At 40.5% G+C, this 17,816-nt stretch overlaps 1 protein-coding gene and 1 long non-coding RNA gene across 7 annotated transcripts in view; one reads left to right on the top strand and one right to left on the bottom strand.

The window, feature by feature from the left end:
• The window catches only part of mllt10 (MLLT10 histone lysine methyltransferase DOT1L cofactor), a 41,925-nt gene continuing 24,109 nt past the window's right edge, over nucleotides 1-17,816 (bottom strand). For all 6 annotated transcript variants that reach the window (XM_088283176.1, XM_088283178.1, XM_088283177.1 and 3 more), the window contains 10 exons: nucleotides 16,856-17,314; nucleotides 11,174-11,328; nucleotides 7,284-7,401; nucleotides 5,124-5,196; nucleotides 3,847-4,043; nucleotides 3,251-3,400; nucleotides 3,103-3,149; nucleotides 2,021-2,307; nucleotides 1,410-1,494; nucleotides 1-1,321 (listed from right to left, as the gene is read on the bottom strand). In XM_088283176.1, coding sequence (XP_088139302.1) covers nucleotides 1,307-1,321; nucleotides 1,410-1,494; nucleotides 2,021-2,307; nucleotides 3,103-3,149; nucleotides 3,251-3,400; nucleotides 3,847-4,043; nucleotides 5,124-5,196; nucleotides 7,284-7,401; nucleotides 11,174-11,328; nucleotides 16,856-17,314 — 1,586 coding nt within the window. In that variant the 3' untranslated portion in view covers nucleotides 1-1,306. The remainder of the gene's footprint in view (nucleotides 1,322-1,409; nucleotides 1,495-2,020; nucleotides 2,308-3,102; nucleotides 3,150-3,250; nucleotides 3,401-3,846; nucleotides 4,044-5,123; nucleotides 5,197-7,283; nucleotides 7,402-11,173; nucleotides 11,329-16,855; nucleotides 17,315-17,816) is intronic.
• LOC148318158 (uncharacterized) lies at nucleotides 10,230-17,759 on the top strand. Its single transcript, XR_015839924.1, has 3 exons — nucleotides 10,230-10,371; nucleotides 11,198-11,337; nucleotides 16,878-17,759. It is a non-coding gene; the product is annotated as an uncharacterized LOC148318158 (long non-coding RNA).

Genomic DNA, 17,816 nt, shown 5'->3' with positions numbered 1-17,816 from the left:
ACCAAACCAAAATAAAGAAGCCAAACTTTACACAGTAGGACAAGGAGATGTTAAAAAGCAACATCTACGGGATTGGAAGATACAATCATCACACACCCGTTACGTAAACAAATAAATTAAAAAAAAAAAAATAATCACAATACAAAAGTTAGCTTTCATATTGGAGAATACAGCACAATAACATTTCCTGGTTTTAAGTGACAAGACAGAGTGTTTCGTAATCTGTTGCCTTGGCAACAGAGCTTAATTGCCAGCAGCATGAAGAGAGCAGAGTGAGACAGGGAGGGGAAAGGTTGGGGAAAAAAAATAAAATAAAAATAACAAATCGCTTGGCCTCAGGCACTTTGAGTGTGGACGTTGATTGGCCGGTCCTGACTGTTGTGGATATTTATTGGTCGCGTTTGTTGGCCATTTAGGTCCTGCGTGCTTGGAGGTAGGTGCAGCTAGGGGGCTCATTCAAGAAGGATGACCACTTCCACGTGTTGACGCATCAAGGTATGTGGATCCACGTGAACGTTCCCATGTCTTTGTATTTCCTCCGGTGAACATTTGTGCCCTCTTCAGTGAGCTCGCTCATGTGTGAACCCAAAAATAGAGCATCACAAGCAGGCTTCAGCGGTGACTGAGCCAAGTGACACACAAACGGATCCACACGAAGGAAGGCAGAGCGGTCATCATGGGAATATCTTTGTCTTTTTAGGAACACTGCCGGACAGATGCCAATCAGGCATCTGCTACTGTAGAAGGGATTCTACCGTGCGCTTTTTGTTTGTGGTCTTGCTAACACGTGTGCTAAAATGTGCAGAGAGGCCCCTGAGAGAATGACGTAGCAGAAAGACCAGACCGGTGTTGGATGAAGGGTGAAAAATATCTGAGGGCCGCCGCACACTTTGCGATGCTTCTGAAAACTTGACTAGAACCGCCCATCACACACACAAACACACAAAAAATAAATAAATAAAATTTGCCGCTCACCATTGTGAAGTGTGCAAGCCTGTATCACATTCTGAGACCAAATACTACATATTTCTTGTCTTCTCCTGTGGCCTTGAGGCATGTGGGCAAGTGTACAGGAGCACCGGAAAGGGATTGGTGGCTGTTGATGGAGGAAATTATGTCCAGTGGAGACTGCAGCGGGTCTTGCTGTTTGCTGCTTTAGTTGCTAGCGCTGGGAGTCGACGGCGCAGAAAAAAATGTGAAGGGGCGGAGTAGGGAACGAATAAGGGGAATAATGCTGTGAAAAATTGTCCAGATCAGACAAATATTTCGATTCCAGACGAGACGAGGAAGGGACAGAGGAGTAAGGTCAATGCAAGTGCTCCTGGAAAGATGACAAATAAGGGGAAGAAATGACAATGGTTTAATAATTCATTATATTGAAGCATAAAATAGCTAACCGTGTGTCATACCGCGGAGGGTTGGGATGCCAGCAGCTGCTGGAGCTGTTGCTGCTGGAGTAGCCTCTGCTGGTCGGCCAAGCTGAGCCGCGCGGAACTACCAACACAGAAAACAGAGGAGAAAGTTTTAGGTTTAAACTTCCGATCTGCCTCAACCGTTCTCACCAGCTTTTTTTTCCTCTTCACTTGCATGACCTAGTAAAAGTAAATTCTCGATACTGATTGGCTGATGACGATAACCACGTTTTGGCATGACTCCCTCCAAGACTTGCTCCAAGTGAGGCCTTAGATCAGACAGATGCTCCAAAATTACAAAATATGGCGATTAATTTTCTGGCAAGTGAAAAAGTTCTCTGTGCCGCCTCTCATCTTTCCTGAGCTATTCTGGCACTGTTTTGCGTGCTTGTTTGTTCCTGCCTTTTAGAAAACTTAAAGACGCAGAGTCAGCCATGGCAAACACCTGTAAATAAGTTGAGTGCATTTAAGAGGAGAGTCCCGGAAGTTAACAAAATAATAAGGCCTGTGCATAGCAACATGAGAGTGGGCACTTGTGTTTCAAATTTAATAATGATACTTCACAGATTAAGACACTACGGCACACACAAAGATAATGCCTACACTACCTGTTATTGACAGTTAAGGTTGAAGCTCCCGTTGCGTGCGGGCTTCCTGTTCCTGCCGAAGTCTGGATCACTCCGTTCAGAGTGCCAGAGATGCCTCCCATGCCGAGTGCGCTTCCGGCACCGAACGTGCCCATCAGTCCGGACATGCTCCCCAGCCCGGCCGGGATTGCCCCTGCAGCGATGACGCCGTTTAGCTGTGGCTGAGGTGGACTTTGGGAAAGTGAGGGGGGGGTTGACAGGGAAGAGGTAGAGCCGCTACTGCTGTGGCCACCACATGACGCACTGTCCTAGAAGGAATACAAATATTGAATGGATTACACACTATACATGCCTGAGGGAAATGTGACAAAACTCTTATGCCTTCCTAAAAAAAAAAAGAAAATAAATTGCTTTATCCACATGAATGGTGTTAAAAATCTGTCCACATTTAAAAGCATTTGTTGCCTGTCAAGTACACGCATCAATTGTTCATGTGGAAATAACACTTAAACAAAAAGACATTTAGTCAGTCAGAAGCCTGAAGAAAGACATTTCCAGAAAAGGCAAATCGACAATATAGACGTCCAAAACAGACAAAGCAGGCTCCATTGCTGAATAACAAATGTTGTGCAACAGTCATTTTGCAATAAAGTTATCTAAAATAAACAGTTCTTTGAATGACACAGAATCCATGACAAATAACAAAAGAAAGTTTGAAATATCAAGTTCAGGAGGTCCTCAGTTGAAAGTTTCTTCCCTATGTCAGTGACAAACAAGTACTCAAACTTAAAAAAATAAAATAAAAAAAATAATATATATATATATATATATATATAAATTTTGATTATTTTAGTACTAATTGAAATCACGATTACTCAAACATTTTTGGAGGAACTAAACAAAAAACATTTTAAATGCAAAAAATATTAAGACTGATCAAATTCTTTGAAATACTAATAAATAGGCTAGTTCCTGGGTTCACAAATAAAACCGTGACCTGTTCGTACAAGTAAAACACTTCAAAGTGTTTCTTTTCCAAAATGGTAAACAACGGGAAGTTGATGCCATCATCATTTAAAGTGATTTATGTGTAAGTGATTTACCTGAGTTGCCACAGGTAACGATGAGTCAGAGCCTCCTCCCTTTACATCTACAACACAGTGTTATGAATAAAACCAGTGTTCTGTCCATTCAGAATAAATGTTTTACCTTCACTTATCAATAGGTGTGTGTGTGTGTGTGTGTGTGTACCAGAGGAGGCAGAAGTGGGTGTGAAAGGCACTGATAGCTGAGCACTGAGAAGCTGCAGTCGCTCTCTCTTCATGGTGAGCGTTTTAATCTGCTCTTCCAGCCTCCTGTTCTCCTCCTGCAGCTGGTGCAGAGACTTTAGCATGCCCACCACTGAGAAACAAAGCGAAAACAAACAACATTTGACAGTCAGCAGCTGGACTGTCTTGAGTTAATGTTTGCGTGTTCTGTGGCAGAGAGGTCCTTCAAACTGGTACCGCTGACAATAAAAAATCCCACATTGCACAGACCTCATAAAATATGCTTTCACTAGCCATGGACTGATTTGACATATAGACCCCAGAGGGAGGTCAGAGGCCGAAATCAGCTACAGCATAGTTAGCCCGTGCAGTCTGACTCGGTGGGCGGGGCTTGGCAAACACAAGAACTTAACTCAATCATTGCCATTGACGGATAATGACGTCAAAAAGTACATTCACTTTACCAGGGCAGATAGTGAATGAGTTAATCCCGAGCAGGCCAGATCAAGATTGACCTATCCCTTTCCTCAAATTTGATGCCTGAAAGTATGACCACAGAAGTGGTGTGTTGCCTCTCACCATCTCCTTGCGCGCCCTGTTGCAGCAGGAAGTTCTGCCCCTCGTTCCACTGCCGCTCCAGGAGCTGCTCAATGGTGGTGGCCACTGGGGGCAGCGTATCGCCGCCGCCGCCTCCCCCGGCCCCTAGCAACCCGAGCCCTGGTCCGGGCAACGACCCTGACGAGTCATAGCGGATCTGCAGGCCGCCAATTGGCGAGCTGAATAAAGGGACAGCCAGAGAATGCGAGCACAGATAGAAAAGAAGCGATCGAGAGGTCAATAGGGAGATTAACGACCAAACATAAATGTCAGACAAACATAGACACTGCTGGCTATAAAACTACATCAATTTGTTGTTACAGTGGCCTCTAATGAACAGGGGCCAGGCTGTGTGTGTGCGTGTGTGTGTGTGCCTGTGAGAGAGAGTGTGAGACAGACAGGGTGGAGGAAGAAGACATGAATAATGAGAGACGATGGAAGTGGACTACATATGTTGATGTGTTGAAAATTAGTGTGTGTGTGTGTATATGTTTGTGTCTTCACAATTTCGGGCAAAGTTTTTAAAAAGTGTGTTTTCGACTTTTGCATCACACACACATGCAAAAGTTTCTCAATTAAAAAAAGTCCCATTGAACATAAAAAAGCAAGTATTACATTCGCATACAAAAACTAAATGTTAAAATTGGCTGGTTTTATTTGAAATTGCCTGACGTTTGTACAATAAATACACAACAATATTAGAATTAGAATCAGAAATCCCTTTATTGTCATTGTACTCAAGTGTGCAACGAGATATACGGAAGAACAAAATATTTTTGTTCTTAAACACCCAAAACAACATCACCAACCTTCTCAAGTGAAATCATCCATCCCATAAATATACAAAACCAAACAAGGATTTCTGCAATTAATATTCCCATCTCGACCGAAGCTTTCCAACATTCCCCGGGAGAGAAAATTAAGCAAAAACACAATGTCTTTCCTGGTGCGAATAAAACAAGAAAAATTCCATCACGGAAGAAGGATGGTTACCACCTTGAAAAACACAGGTTATCGTTGGCTGACAGAGCGAGAACTGCCTGTAGGCGTGTGGGAACTAAATAGGAGGGTGTGTGTGTGTGTGTGTGTGCGTGTGTGTGTAGCGTGAGAGGAAGAAAGAGGAGATGGGGGGCCAGCAAAGGGGAAAAGCAGAGAGGGGGATGGGTGAAGGGGGGGTCAGTTTGGAATGTAAATGGGGATGGAGGGAGGGAGAGCATCTGTGAGTGTGTGTGTGTGTGTGCGCGTGTGTGTGTACTCACCGCGGCGTGGTCTTGGGAGAAGCCCTTATGGAGAAGCCATGCACACCGACGCTGCTGTCTCCAGCTTCCTGATCTACGCATACACACAGACATATTTTCCATCAAAATATAGATCCACACTATGGACAAAAAGTAGAAAATATTTTTATTTGGGCAGCAAAAAGATGCATGAAAATAAACATCTGGGCACGACCTGATAAATGCGCCTTTTTTGCGTTCTCGTCAAGACAACAGAAGGGAGCTAAACACTCATAGAAGTTGGTAATCAACAGCAGCCATTGATGCAAATGCTGAAATGGTGATAAATTGAACAAAGCTTGTCTCCATTGATAAAAATATTTGAACAATGTACACACTTAAAAGCAGAGGAAAATGTGCATTTGCGTTCATGAAACTTCATTGTGACCATGTAACTCTCAATCAAGATGAGGTGAGAATTTGCTTTCCCCTTTTTGTGCAAATGTCAGCAGAAAGAACGCATTGGGGCGACATCATCATCAAACTGCACAGACCAAAACTTGGATTCGCTCGGTAACCATCACACACGAGACTTCATTCAAAATCCCTCTTCTTCTCTTTCTGTCCAGTGGGCCTTGCCTACTTGTTCTTTCATGTAGCCGCCTTCCTCTGGGCCACTGGCCAGACGCTTCTTTTCATTTCCCTCAGAGAGCGTAATGAATCACACATGGGAGCGCACTCATGCACTCACACACGCACGCACACACACACACTTTTGCATTTACATGCTAGCACTAAACTCCCCTCTACTTAAGAGTCAATCTAAGCATTTACCCTACTAGGTCAGCGCCATAGTCCTTCGCTCGACTTTTTACCAAATGCGCATTCCCCTCGTAACCCCTTGCATCCTGACGCCTCCCACCACGCGCACAAAAAGCAACGAGAGATGGCTGCCAAAGTAAATGGCCGCACTTCCACACACGCCTGTTTCCACACACACGACGACAGGACGATAAATCTGCAACATACAGGAAGACAAAAATTTCTAACCTGTAAAAATTACTTAAAATATTTCAAACAATTGCCGTTTAATTTGATATATATACACAAATATATATACATATCTATACATACATATATACATATACACATATATATACACATAAACACATATATATACATATACACATATATGTACATATACACACACATATACACACACACGTATGTATGTATATATATATATATATATATATATATATATATATATATATATATATATATATATATATATATATATATATATATATATATATATATATATATAGTGTTAAGACATTGGGGGGCAATTGTGTTTGTTGTTTTTTAAGACTCATGTCAGCACATATTAAGTCATAAGATTGGAGGGGGGTGAACACTTGAAACAATTATGATAGATTAAGCATTTTGATATTTACTAAAGCATGAATTAAGCCGAAAACAATGACATTGGCTTTCAATTTTTAAAAGAAATCAGTAATTAGTGTTTATGAGACACTTGAGTGCCCCACGGCAATCTTGGGGCTAGAGGCAATTGCCTTTTTTGGTCCAATAGCATGTACAGCCCTGAAAAATAAACAAATGTTCTCAATAATCCAAATATAGTGTAAGTATCGTATGTAAGAACACTTAGCATTGCTCTCACACGCACACGCACCGCACATACACATCGAGCGCATGCACACACATCCCTGTGGCCCTGTCATTCAGCCTGATTAGTGAGTTAACCTGCAGGTCAGAGAGGATCTGACTGATGACTGCGGTATCAGACTTCCAAAGTCTTCTCTTCTTCTCAGATTCATTCTCAAGCAAATATCTTGTTTCAGGAAGAAACTATTCTCTTTTTGAGAGGCCTCTCACAATGAAAAAATCACTATGAATCCATTATGGGAGAAACTGAAAGTGTGTGAAACTTACTGCATTATAAAAATCACTCAATGTGTTCATTTGATAGTTCCCAAAGAAGAAGTGGGGTGTGGGGTAGGGGGGTGGGGGTTGTCACTAGAGCTAGTGGGGAGGAGCTTAAAAATTTCACCAGCGTTGACCCATGACCTTTGTGCAGGACCACGAGAAGGGGGTGGTGACAATCCATTACCCACCCCCGCCCCTCACCCTCCAAGCTCTCTCTCACACATGATTGTGTCACATGGCTAAGCTCCAAACCTGCGGGTGAGGCCTCCGACTGGGCGATGAGCGCTGCCATGGCAGAGTTCGGATTCAGACGGTTACCAAACATATGTGACGGGGCCAGGTTGAATACTGACCCTGGAAGAACGCTCACCTGAGGACAGAAGGCACAGAAACAAGAAAAAGTTACAAAAAGCCACATAGTGCAATTTTGTACTTTTGTGGTTAAAAAAAAGCCTTATTTTTCAAGCAAAAGCAATACTATACATGTTTTTAGTACCAGTTTGAAAGAAAAAAAAACAGTTCTTGTGTCTAAAGTAGGCGGTGTCTTTATCTTCATGTGTGCGAGCTGGAGAATTACAGATCAGACAGGAATTAGCAACATACTCTCACACTTATGGAAACCTTTTGCTTCTCTTGGAGAAAAAATACGCAAGCAGTGTCATCTGGAATTATTTTTGCCAGCTTGACAGACAGCACGTGCAAGTTGATCGGCAAAGCCCGTCTATAAGTCTACAAGGGATAGATCAGAAGGAAACGCATCCAATATGGCGAGACACCTCATTAACCGGCATAATAAATTATATCACAAATTCAAGAGACAGTTTTGCATCTGTCGCATTTCAAAGAGTGACTGTGAAATTTTGTGTTAAACAACTTAGCTCCTGTCTTTTACACTTGACGAGGCAATTGTGTGTGCCTCGTCAAGTGACATGACGATGAGGATGAACACTAGGCTATTAACAACCTCTTAAATGCAAAGACCAACAATATACAATCACAAAAACATCCCACTATTTTAGTGTTTCTTTACCATCCACCTTCATCTTCCTTTATCCCAAATCCTTAATTCCCACCACAGCTCACTTATGTAATCACAAATCACAATCACTCTCCATACTGGTATCACAGACAGCGGGAGATGACAAGTCTTGTGACAATTCACATAAAGCAACTGCAGGTTCATTTCAAAGTATACGGCAGTTTACATATAAGCTTATACACATATACTATTAATATGCAGGAAAATTGAGTAAATTGAGCCAGTGCATTGCTGATATACTGTTGAAACAACACTCTAATGTCTGTTCTGCAGTGTGTTTTTTTTAACACATGGGTGAACTGAGACAACATTAGATTTTATTGCCCTCTGACAACGCTGACGCGGAGACAAGCTGTCACGCACGGCAAGAACAGCATTCTAAATACTTTGACACATATTTTAGTGGTCGTTCAACTAGTTACGTTCAAGGCACACAAGAAAAAGAGTGGATGAACAAGGTCTTCACTAACAATTCAAAAACATCAATATAAGACAACAAACATGAAACCTATGAAATAAGTAAATAGTCAACTGAAAATATTTTGGGTTTTTTTGGTAAATAAAATAAAAACTTTCAGAAATTATTACGAGGCATTTGAAATAAATTTGATATCACGAAACTAAATCTGAAAGGGATAATTATTTTAGAAAAGATTTCATCAATTAACAAAATTGCATTAATACAATTAGATATTTGTGGCAATACCTTTAAAAATATAGCATTATTAGTGTTTGGATTAAAAAAAAACCCACCCCTGTTTGAACACCAAGTGAAAAAAAAAAAAAAAAAAAAAACAGAGACCAAGATAAATACTATAAAAACTTTTTCACACTCGTATAACAAGGCTCAAAGGATCGGGCCTGCAATGTTCTGCTTGAGTTAAAGAAAAAAAAAAGATGAATAGATGAAAAGATTAAGGGCCGTGAATTTCATATAACTTTCATCAAATACAGCAACACCGCAGCTTTCTGTTCTGCTTCACACGTGAGGCCCAAAGCCCCTCGGAGAACTGACACAACGCTGACATGCTGACAAAGTGTTTCTGATGCATAGAGTTTAATCCAATTAAGATATTTCCCAAATAAGGGCCGTGGAGCAAAGAGGTGGGGCTTGAGTCAGAGGCGGAGAATGATTTGAGGGGAGGGAACAAAATGCCTGACGGTTTTGCTCCCATCCGACACAGAAAAACATCATATGAAGGTCACCATCCAATTGTTTTTATAGAGCTCATAGTTTGATTACAATAGTTGTAATTATGCAAATAATTTACTCATGGAAACAATCTGATTTTCTACGATGAGAGGCACGGATGGACGTAGGAACAAACAGCTGTGATATGGTGCGGTCATTCCTACAAACATGCTCACAACAAAATATTGTGTGTGTATATATACACATATATATATATATATATATATATATATATATATATATAATCTCCTATTCCTAATTCAACATCAGATATGTGAAAACAACCTGGAAAAAAGAAATCCTCTTAAATTAAATTCCACTGTGCCTTCACAGAAATTGGTAAAGATTTTTCCTTTTCCCAGTGCCATATTGCTACCTGCTACCCACTGACGTCCATTTTTCATTTACTTCTATTTTTTTATTTAAAGACACTCTCCTTTTTTTTCTGTCTTCGGTTGATAGCCAAGAACATGCAGCCAGGAGCGGGCTAGTGTACTGAAAGTAACAAACGGCTCGAGTCTGTCTTGAACACACAGGGAAGACTGCTGTCCAAATTCCTTAGTTGGGTTAGCTTGGTGTGTGAGTGTGTGTGTGTGTGTGTTACAGATATTCACATGCTTTCTTTAAAAGGATCTCCCTATCTCTCACTTAAACACAGACGCACTATACAGCCCAAACGTCTCCACCATATGCACACAGCAAATAACCGAGGTCTCCTATGCTTTCCGAGGCCTATTGGGTAGAAACAGAGAGAGGTGCTGGCTAAGATAAACGCCAGGCCTAAAAAAAATTAAAACAAAACTAAACACAGACAGACACACACCCACGCGCACCCCCCCCCCCACACACACTTTATATCGGCCCTTCTGTCCCTACTGTGGTGCTTGTCAGATGTCATTACATCACAAGACAACAGAGGGAGAGTAAGAGAGAGACGGATGAATTGGGAGGGGGTGAAAAGGGAAAGTAGAAGGGGAGCGAACGGGTGGATGTGTGAACGAGCAGCGGAGAGCAAAAGAGGTTGTGAGGGGACACGGGAGAAAAATGGAGTTGTGTGGACACTGACAGAAAATTCTCTCTGAGGACATTTTGAAAAGAAGGACACTGAGGTCAGTGACTACAGATTAGACCCCCCACCCCTGCCTTTTCCCTTAGTTAAATGGTGCTTCGAAAATGCTCCCAAGATATTATCAGGGTAATATATATCAGGATTAGTTGGAAATTAAGTAGGTGGAAAAAGTTTAAAATATACAATATATGACTATGGGAAAAAATGATTTTGTTGATCATCAAGTCCTTTAAATAAATTGCTATTTTTGTTGTTTATCCCAGCAAACAGAGACAAGGACAGCGACGAGTAATTTTGAAAAATTCATACAAATGCATTCAAAAACTATTCAGCAATAATGAAGGAGGCTGTTTGCTATGAAAATCCGTTTCATTCCTTAACTTCTTAACTTTAGTCAGGATTAAAAAAAAAAAGGCATCGCTTCAATTTACAGAATAAGGAATTTTTCTATGAAGGCCACTAGCAATCAAAATTGGCTGCCAAACACCAAAAGCGACAAAGGAATATACTAATTTGTGAATAAACCTGAAGACCTCAGCGCATGCACGGTCCCATCAGCCGTCCAATAACGCACTGAGAATAGACAATTCACACAAGGTCAGGACGCATGTGCCTCACACATAATTAACGTACCGCACTGAGATTTTCTCGTGAAGCTATTTTAATTAGTGAGCGGTGGTTTATTTGTGCTTCTGCAGTTAATCTACACCTCATCGTAAAGATGTTGTTGGACTGACAGAGGGTGCTGAATAAACTGTGCATGTGGATTTTTGGAAAAAGAGCCAAACAGAAGGATAAGTGTGCTTGTGTGTCATCAGCACGGTTCTTGTGTTCGCACTCACGTGTGTGGTGGCTGTGCTGGTCAGGGGTGCTGTGGCAGTGAACGGAGAAGGAGGGGCCAGAGAAGGTGCTGGTTGCAGTTGGTCCGAAGTGACTCCGCCCATGGTGACAGCGCCGGGGCCTGACAATGATGACCCATCGCCACTGGAGAAAACACCTGTGAACAGTCAGTTTAATAAAAATATACTTTAGATTAACAGGTGCATTATTGAATAAGGATGACATTGTATTTGTAATAAATTAAGAAAACATTGACAGTTGGGCACATGCTTTTGATATGATTTCTTGAATGATCTCTGCCAATATATTTTTTTCGAGATTAATTTTCTGTAAACGTGTAAAAATCATTTAAATACAAAACACACAAAATTTTAAGGAATGTCAACAGTTTGTGCTGAGCTAACAATTTAACAATTAACACCCAAATTTATCTATTTATGGTAAAGTTAAGAAAACACACGGCAGGGCTCCTGTATCAGTTGCCAAAATATTTTTATTATTATTTTTTTTTTTTGGGCGAAGCTTCATTGTGCTGAAAGGAGTCCAAATTAACATCTCACACATTACCAAGCAATGATATGAAGAAAAATATAAATTTTAGACTCCCCCAAAAGACCACAAACGACAAAAAAAAAAACACAATATTATATTGCACAAAAAATTAGCAATTCTGTTTTCACATATGCATGTGTACGCCTCATCTCCTTATCTTAGCCTGCCTCACGTACGAATGCAAGCACGCACACACACACGCACAAACACTCACGGACAAACACACACACACACGCACACACGCGCTTGAGCTCAGCCGCTAACCGGGGATAAGCCCTGCCCCAGCCCCCTTTGACCCCAGCAGAGGTGGTGGTAGGGGGGAAGAGAGGGCCTCTCAGTCCCACAAAAGCCTGAATGGCTCAGGGCAGCATACATTCACTGGGGGAACAAGAGATCTTTGTGCCAGGAGCAGAGAAGGGAGATGAGGAGGGGAAGAGGGGGGTAGCTATCTATACACTACATGGGCCTACATACTATTTATAACACTTTGTAATATGCACCAGAAAAATGGATAAGCCAAAGCTAGGCTGCAGTCACTCGGAGGGCATGTGCTCCTGTGAGATGTTCAGCAGCTGGATGAGAGGCCAAACCGACAATTTATTTGTTTTGTTCACGTCAACTATGAAAAGCTTCTCACACTCATTGAAGCAAATGAAAAAGACGACATGTACGAATGTATCAGCGGCTCAAGGTTCAATGAAACATTTTTGATTGTTGATGGCAATATTTGTTTCCAGCCATTTTAGCATGCAGAAAAAATACACATTATTAAATTAAACTACCTCACAGTAGCGCTGAATTACCTACACATTTGCTTCAATTACAAGTGTTGGGTATAAATTTAAAATACAGATAAATGTATTAAATAACGTATCACAGTTCAAACAAATAGCTTTTGATTCTCAAAACATTCCAAAGGAAATTGTGATAAATGTCACCCATGGCACAACATTCAAATATTTTTCATTTAGGGGGGCTTCCAAAATGTCTAATTATAACTTGTTAAAATGCTCAATAACAGAACTCTGCCACACATCTGCCAGCATTGGCCAACTGTGAAGTCCTTTCCTTTTTCCTGTTCAGATAATCTACAACATTTTAAAACAGGTACCAAGAATAAGTGAAACAGATTTTCTGTTTATTTGAGAAAATATTATTGTCCTTTTATGGATTGTCAATTTGAACTACAAAGCAAATTATATGCATCTTGTTGTGGTTTTGGAAAAGGAGAAAAAAGCAGGCTGAAGCTCACGTTAAATTGTCATTGATGAATGTTGCTCGCGGGGGTGTGGGGGTGTGTGTGTATGTGTGTGTGTGTGTGAAAATTATGTTTTGGATCACTGCTTCAAATAAAAACTTTGCCTGAATACTTATTCATCTATTTTAAGCACAATTACCCACAACACTCAAGATTGTTAAATCTAATTTGAGCTTGCTCAAACAAAAATTCAGAAGTGCATAAACATTTTACGGTTATTTAAAAAAAATGTGAAAGAATATTTTTCTGATTTGCAACCCTTTGAAAATGCATGGATGGAAGCACACCCTCACACCCGCCCTCACAAAAATTATGATGTACAACAAAAACAACTGAAACTAACACAAATATGAAACATATAAAAATAAAACAAATTGTTAAGGGAGTAGAATGCAAAAAAAAAATTTCTCATCTCACACATGCACACACAGGCCAGAATATATTCATGTCCACCCAACATCTACCACGCACAAACAAACACACGAGTCCCATCCCCGCCCCCCACCGACCCCCGCCGTCAAACATTAACCTAACCAAAAATGAACCCCTGCCTTTCGCCACCCACCAGCACATATCTATCAAGCTAACTATCTATCCATCAGCATGGTGGAGTAAGCAGGATGACGGGGGAGGGAGAGCAGCCAAGGATTCTCCCCATTACTGCCCTACATTAACCCTCAGCTAAATATTTACAGTGTGAAGACGAACACACGATTAAGACACACACACACACACGCGATTAACACGCACACACACACACACCCCCACCCCCACACCCACGCACACGCACACAAAATGCAAGGCCATATCAGCACCCTTTCCCCTACCTTCTCACACCAGCAGTGGTTACAAATGACCAAGTACTATGGGGAAAAGCAACAATGTGCCACACACACAGAATTTTTCACAGACCAGCGGAGCGCAAATAAATAATTTGTCCTATGTATCTTGTCTTGAAATTTAAACAAGAAAAACTAAACCCCAAAACACCCCTTCCAATTAATGCTGGGGAGTTTTCAAAGTGGAGCTTCACAAACACATTAATTTTTTGTAAGTGTGTGTGTGTGAAGGGGTGGGTGTGTGTGTGTGGTGTGCGTGGGGGGGGGTGTGTACGCGTGTAACGGAACAAACAGTATATATTTTTTTTAAACGATGCAAACAACTGTAAAATATAACCGGAAAGCAATTTGTATAAAATAATAAATTGCATTGTAGTGGCTATTCCCATTCAAAATACATGTGTGGTAAATCTCGAGTACACAAGCTTGCAGCGCCACTAAATTATCAGAATACCCAAACAAAATATCATGCATCCACAGAGGTGAATTTGATTTTGATGGTTAAGCAAGCATATCATTATTATTATCATGAGCCCATTAATCTTAATTATATTTTCAGTTTCATACAACATCAGATAATCTCCAAATCCAAGCCAAATAAAAATGAAAAGAAAAACCTCACGTATTAATTATATGGAGACATGCAAAAAAAAAAAATCGAACACTAATAGTTACGCTAATAAATCTATTTTCTCAGCACTCAAGACACCAACAAAATCACATCTCATCTCGGTTGATTCAATTATAGTCGATCATTAGCATTTGGGAAAACAAGCAGGCATCATCAGATGAGGAAGGATGTGAGAAATAGAGAAACAAGGTAAGAGCAGGTGGGCTGTGAGACAGCGGGGATAAACAAAAAAGGTGGTAATCCTGCAAGAAAGTGGAAACGTGGGATATGAGAGCTGTACTGAACCATTTCCTCCAGCAGAGGGGAACTCCAAAGCAGTTGCCAAGCAACTGAACACAAAGAAGAAGAAAAAAAAAACTGGGTAGCTCCACACACACCAAAATTTCATTGCAAGAAGCCTATTACAAAGTGTATAACCGTTGTTATGGGTTAATGTTGATGGTTTCAGGTAACCGTTTGTGTCTTTCTGTCCAAAAGAAAAAGGTTGTCGTTTCTATTTAACATTATCATTTGGAGGAAAATTGGATAAAATTACCAGACAATGCTCCAAATAACAGAACATGCAGCAATGACGTAAAACAATAACGGTACCCTTGATAACTCTATAAAAGCAACTTCCTCTTTCAACGCAATTTAAAAAAAAAAAAAAGTGTCTTCATTTTTCCCCCCTAAGCACGTTTTTAAGATTCTTTCATTTTTTGTTTTTAAGTAGCAATGCGGCTTTTACCATGCATTTTAAATTAAAACCCACGATGCATCCGAAACAAATTCCACTTGCTGTGGTGCTTTAAAAATATTACTGAATATATTCCTGTATCACATATTATACTATTGTCAAATGATGATGATAATTATTATCATCATCATTATAAAAAGCTCATCTTCTAGAGAAAATATGAGGGCAGATTTGCAAACAAAGCAAAATATTTAGCTATTAAAAAAAAGTAAAAATTTGTGAATCAGTGTAATCTGTTATGTTGCAAATTATTAGGTACATGCTATTTTGTTTGTTTTCCGAATAAATTACTGCAATTGAAGTGATTAATATATATTTTTTAATTATTCTAAAACAATCCCACCAGAATGGCAACCTCGCTTAAATTTTCTTGAGCTGTCCAGAGTTGTTATTCGTTTTGCAAGGCCCTCTCATATTTTTCACACTTTTCCTGATCAGACAGAGCTCTTTCCGCATTATGAATAAAACCGGTGACTTCCTGAATAAAGTAGACTTTCACAAGGGATTTTCCAATAATTAAGCCCATCTGGGAAAATACTCAAAACTGTCTAGCTATCAGTGATTTAAACAGAGGAGAAATAACTTATCACGGACGTGTGGGTCAGAAACCTCACATGTCCAAAACTATCACTTTTGAGGGGGAAAAAAACATTTGTTAATTTGACACAGCTAATAATGTGGAATAAATTTTCCGGCAACACTTATAAGCCGCAGGAACTGTTTTTTTGAGAGGGGGGAAAAAACAACAAAAAAAACACCATGACATACAACCGCAGTAAGAAGACATTTTAAAAAAACAATCTAATTGCACCCACTCAATATGCAATTTAATATGCAATGCTTTTTAAAGATTCTGTTCCTATCCATTCTCTAACAGACAAAAGTAATAAATCAATCTGTAATATAATAAACTACCATATTTTCGAAACTATAAGGCTCACCGGCATATAAGCCGCAGCAACTCTTTTTGGGGAAAAAAAAAGATATATATATATATATATATATATATATATACACAAGCTGCACCAGGGTATAAGCTGCAGTTTTCTATGTTGAAAAAAATTAGTTGTTTACTGCGAATGCACATAAAGGTACATAAACAAATTGTTAAAACAATACCTTTGAACATGGCAACAACTTTGCTAATTAAAACAGAACAAACCCAAGAGAAATTTTTTTTTTTTTTTTTTGAAATCGCCATTTATTTAGCGTATTTTCTGAACTATAGCGCCCCCTACCGGCGAAAGAAAAAAGCTGCACCGTTGTATTAGCTGCATGGTTAAAAAACTGCGGCTTATAGTCTGGAAAATATGGTATACATCCGATGCGCTTTTGATTTTAGATGTTTTATACCAAAATGACAACACATGAAAGCTATAGACCACTCTATTTAATTAATCTGTATTCAAGAATGGGAATTATTGTCAGGAAACAATATAAACCAACAAAAATAGCATCCCAATTAGTCTTGCTTGAGAGGCTCGAAAAGGCCACAAGTGAACAGACGACATGTCAGACATTGCAACAGCACAGCAGTGTTTCCACAATTTTACCAACACTCTTAACGCTTTAATGGTTTTAGCCTTCAATGCCTTCACTGCAAATGGCTGTGTCAAAATCAGACTGTGCGCACATGAAAATGGCAATGTTATGTTTCTGCGCTCTCACCTGGCCCGCTGCTGCTTTGCAGACTCCCATTCCTGAGGAGTGAGGGGGACTTCTGGATCCCGCTGCCAACACCTATGACCCCAAGACCCCTCTCTCCTCCTCCCATTCCTAAACCACCGCTGGAAACTAAGCCAGGCCGGCCAGAGAGCGTCGAGGAGGAGGATGAAAGGGGGGCTGCGGAGGAAGAGGAGGAGGTGTTGGCCGTGGAGGTTGTGGACAAAGCGAGGGAGGGCGATGACTCTGGTGGCTTGACGTCCGTTGTGAAGCAAGGTCCGAATCTGTTGCGCCAGTTGCCTTTCTTTTTCTTTTTCACTCCATCCTCCCCTCCTACTGTGGTTGCTCCAGCGATCCCCGGTCCGGTGCTGGAGGGCTGTGGCCGTTTGTAGGCAGCCGAGCCACTGAGGCTTGTCGTGTCGCAGGCTGAGAGACTGTGGGAATTCTCATACAGCTTCCCGCCCACTGCAATAACAAGAAAGTAGCGCTGACTATTTGGCCATTCTTTTGCACGTTTATCAGAACACGCTAGGGAAGTAAGTTTGGTTTTATAAAGTGGAATATTGCTGAAAAGAGAAATAAAAATCAAGGGTAAATGGGCTTAATTTTGAAGCCAAAAAATGTATGTCCACCTCCTTGGTCACAGCGGTCTCAAGCGCTGAAAGCATCCTCAATAAGACGATTATAAAAGCAAGTCTCACACAAATGACATTTGGTAACGTCTCAAAATTAACAAGGACTACTTGACTGTCCTTTACATTCCATTGTTTGACATAATGAATCCAAGCTAAGTAGAAAAGAGTCTGGATCTACTCAAGGTCTGAGAGATGGGAGTTTGTCCTTGCTGCTGTCTACAAGTGCTTCCTCCTCATGTGGCGCATTGATGGGTCTCTCGTCAATGTAAAAAGATCCTGTTACCACGGATGAAATCTTTTACCAATAAATTGTGAAATTTCAGTCGGTTAGT

This window comes from Idiotropiscis lumnitzeri, chromosome 19 (genome assembly GCF_059441095.1).
Source record: "Idiotropiscis lumnitzeri isolate Australia: NSW breed Sydney's pygmy pipehorse chromosome 19, RoL_Ilum_1.0, whole genome shotgun sequence".
NCBI classification, from domain to species: Eukaryota; Metazoa; Chordata; class Actinopteri; order Syngnathiformes; family Syngnathidae; genus Idiotropiscis; species Idiotropiscis lumnitzeri.
The sequence above is the reverse complement of the archived record's forward strand: the minus strand, read 5'-3'. Positions and strand labels throughout refer to the sequence as shown.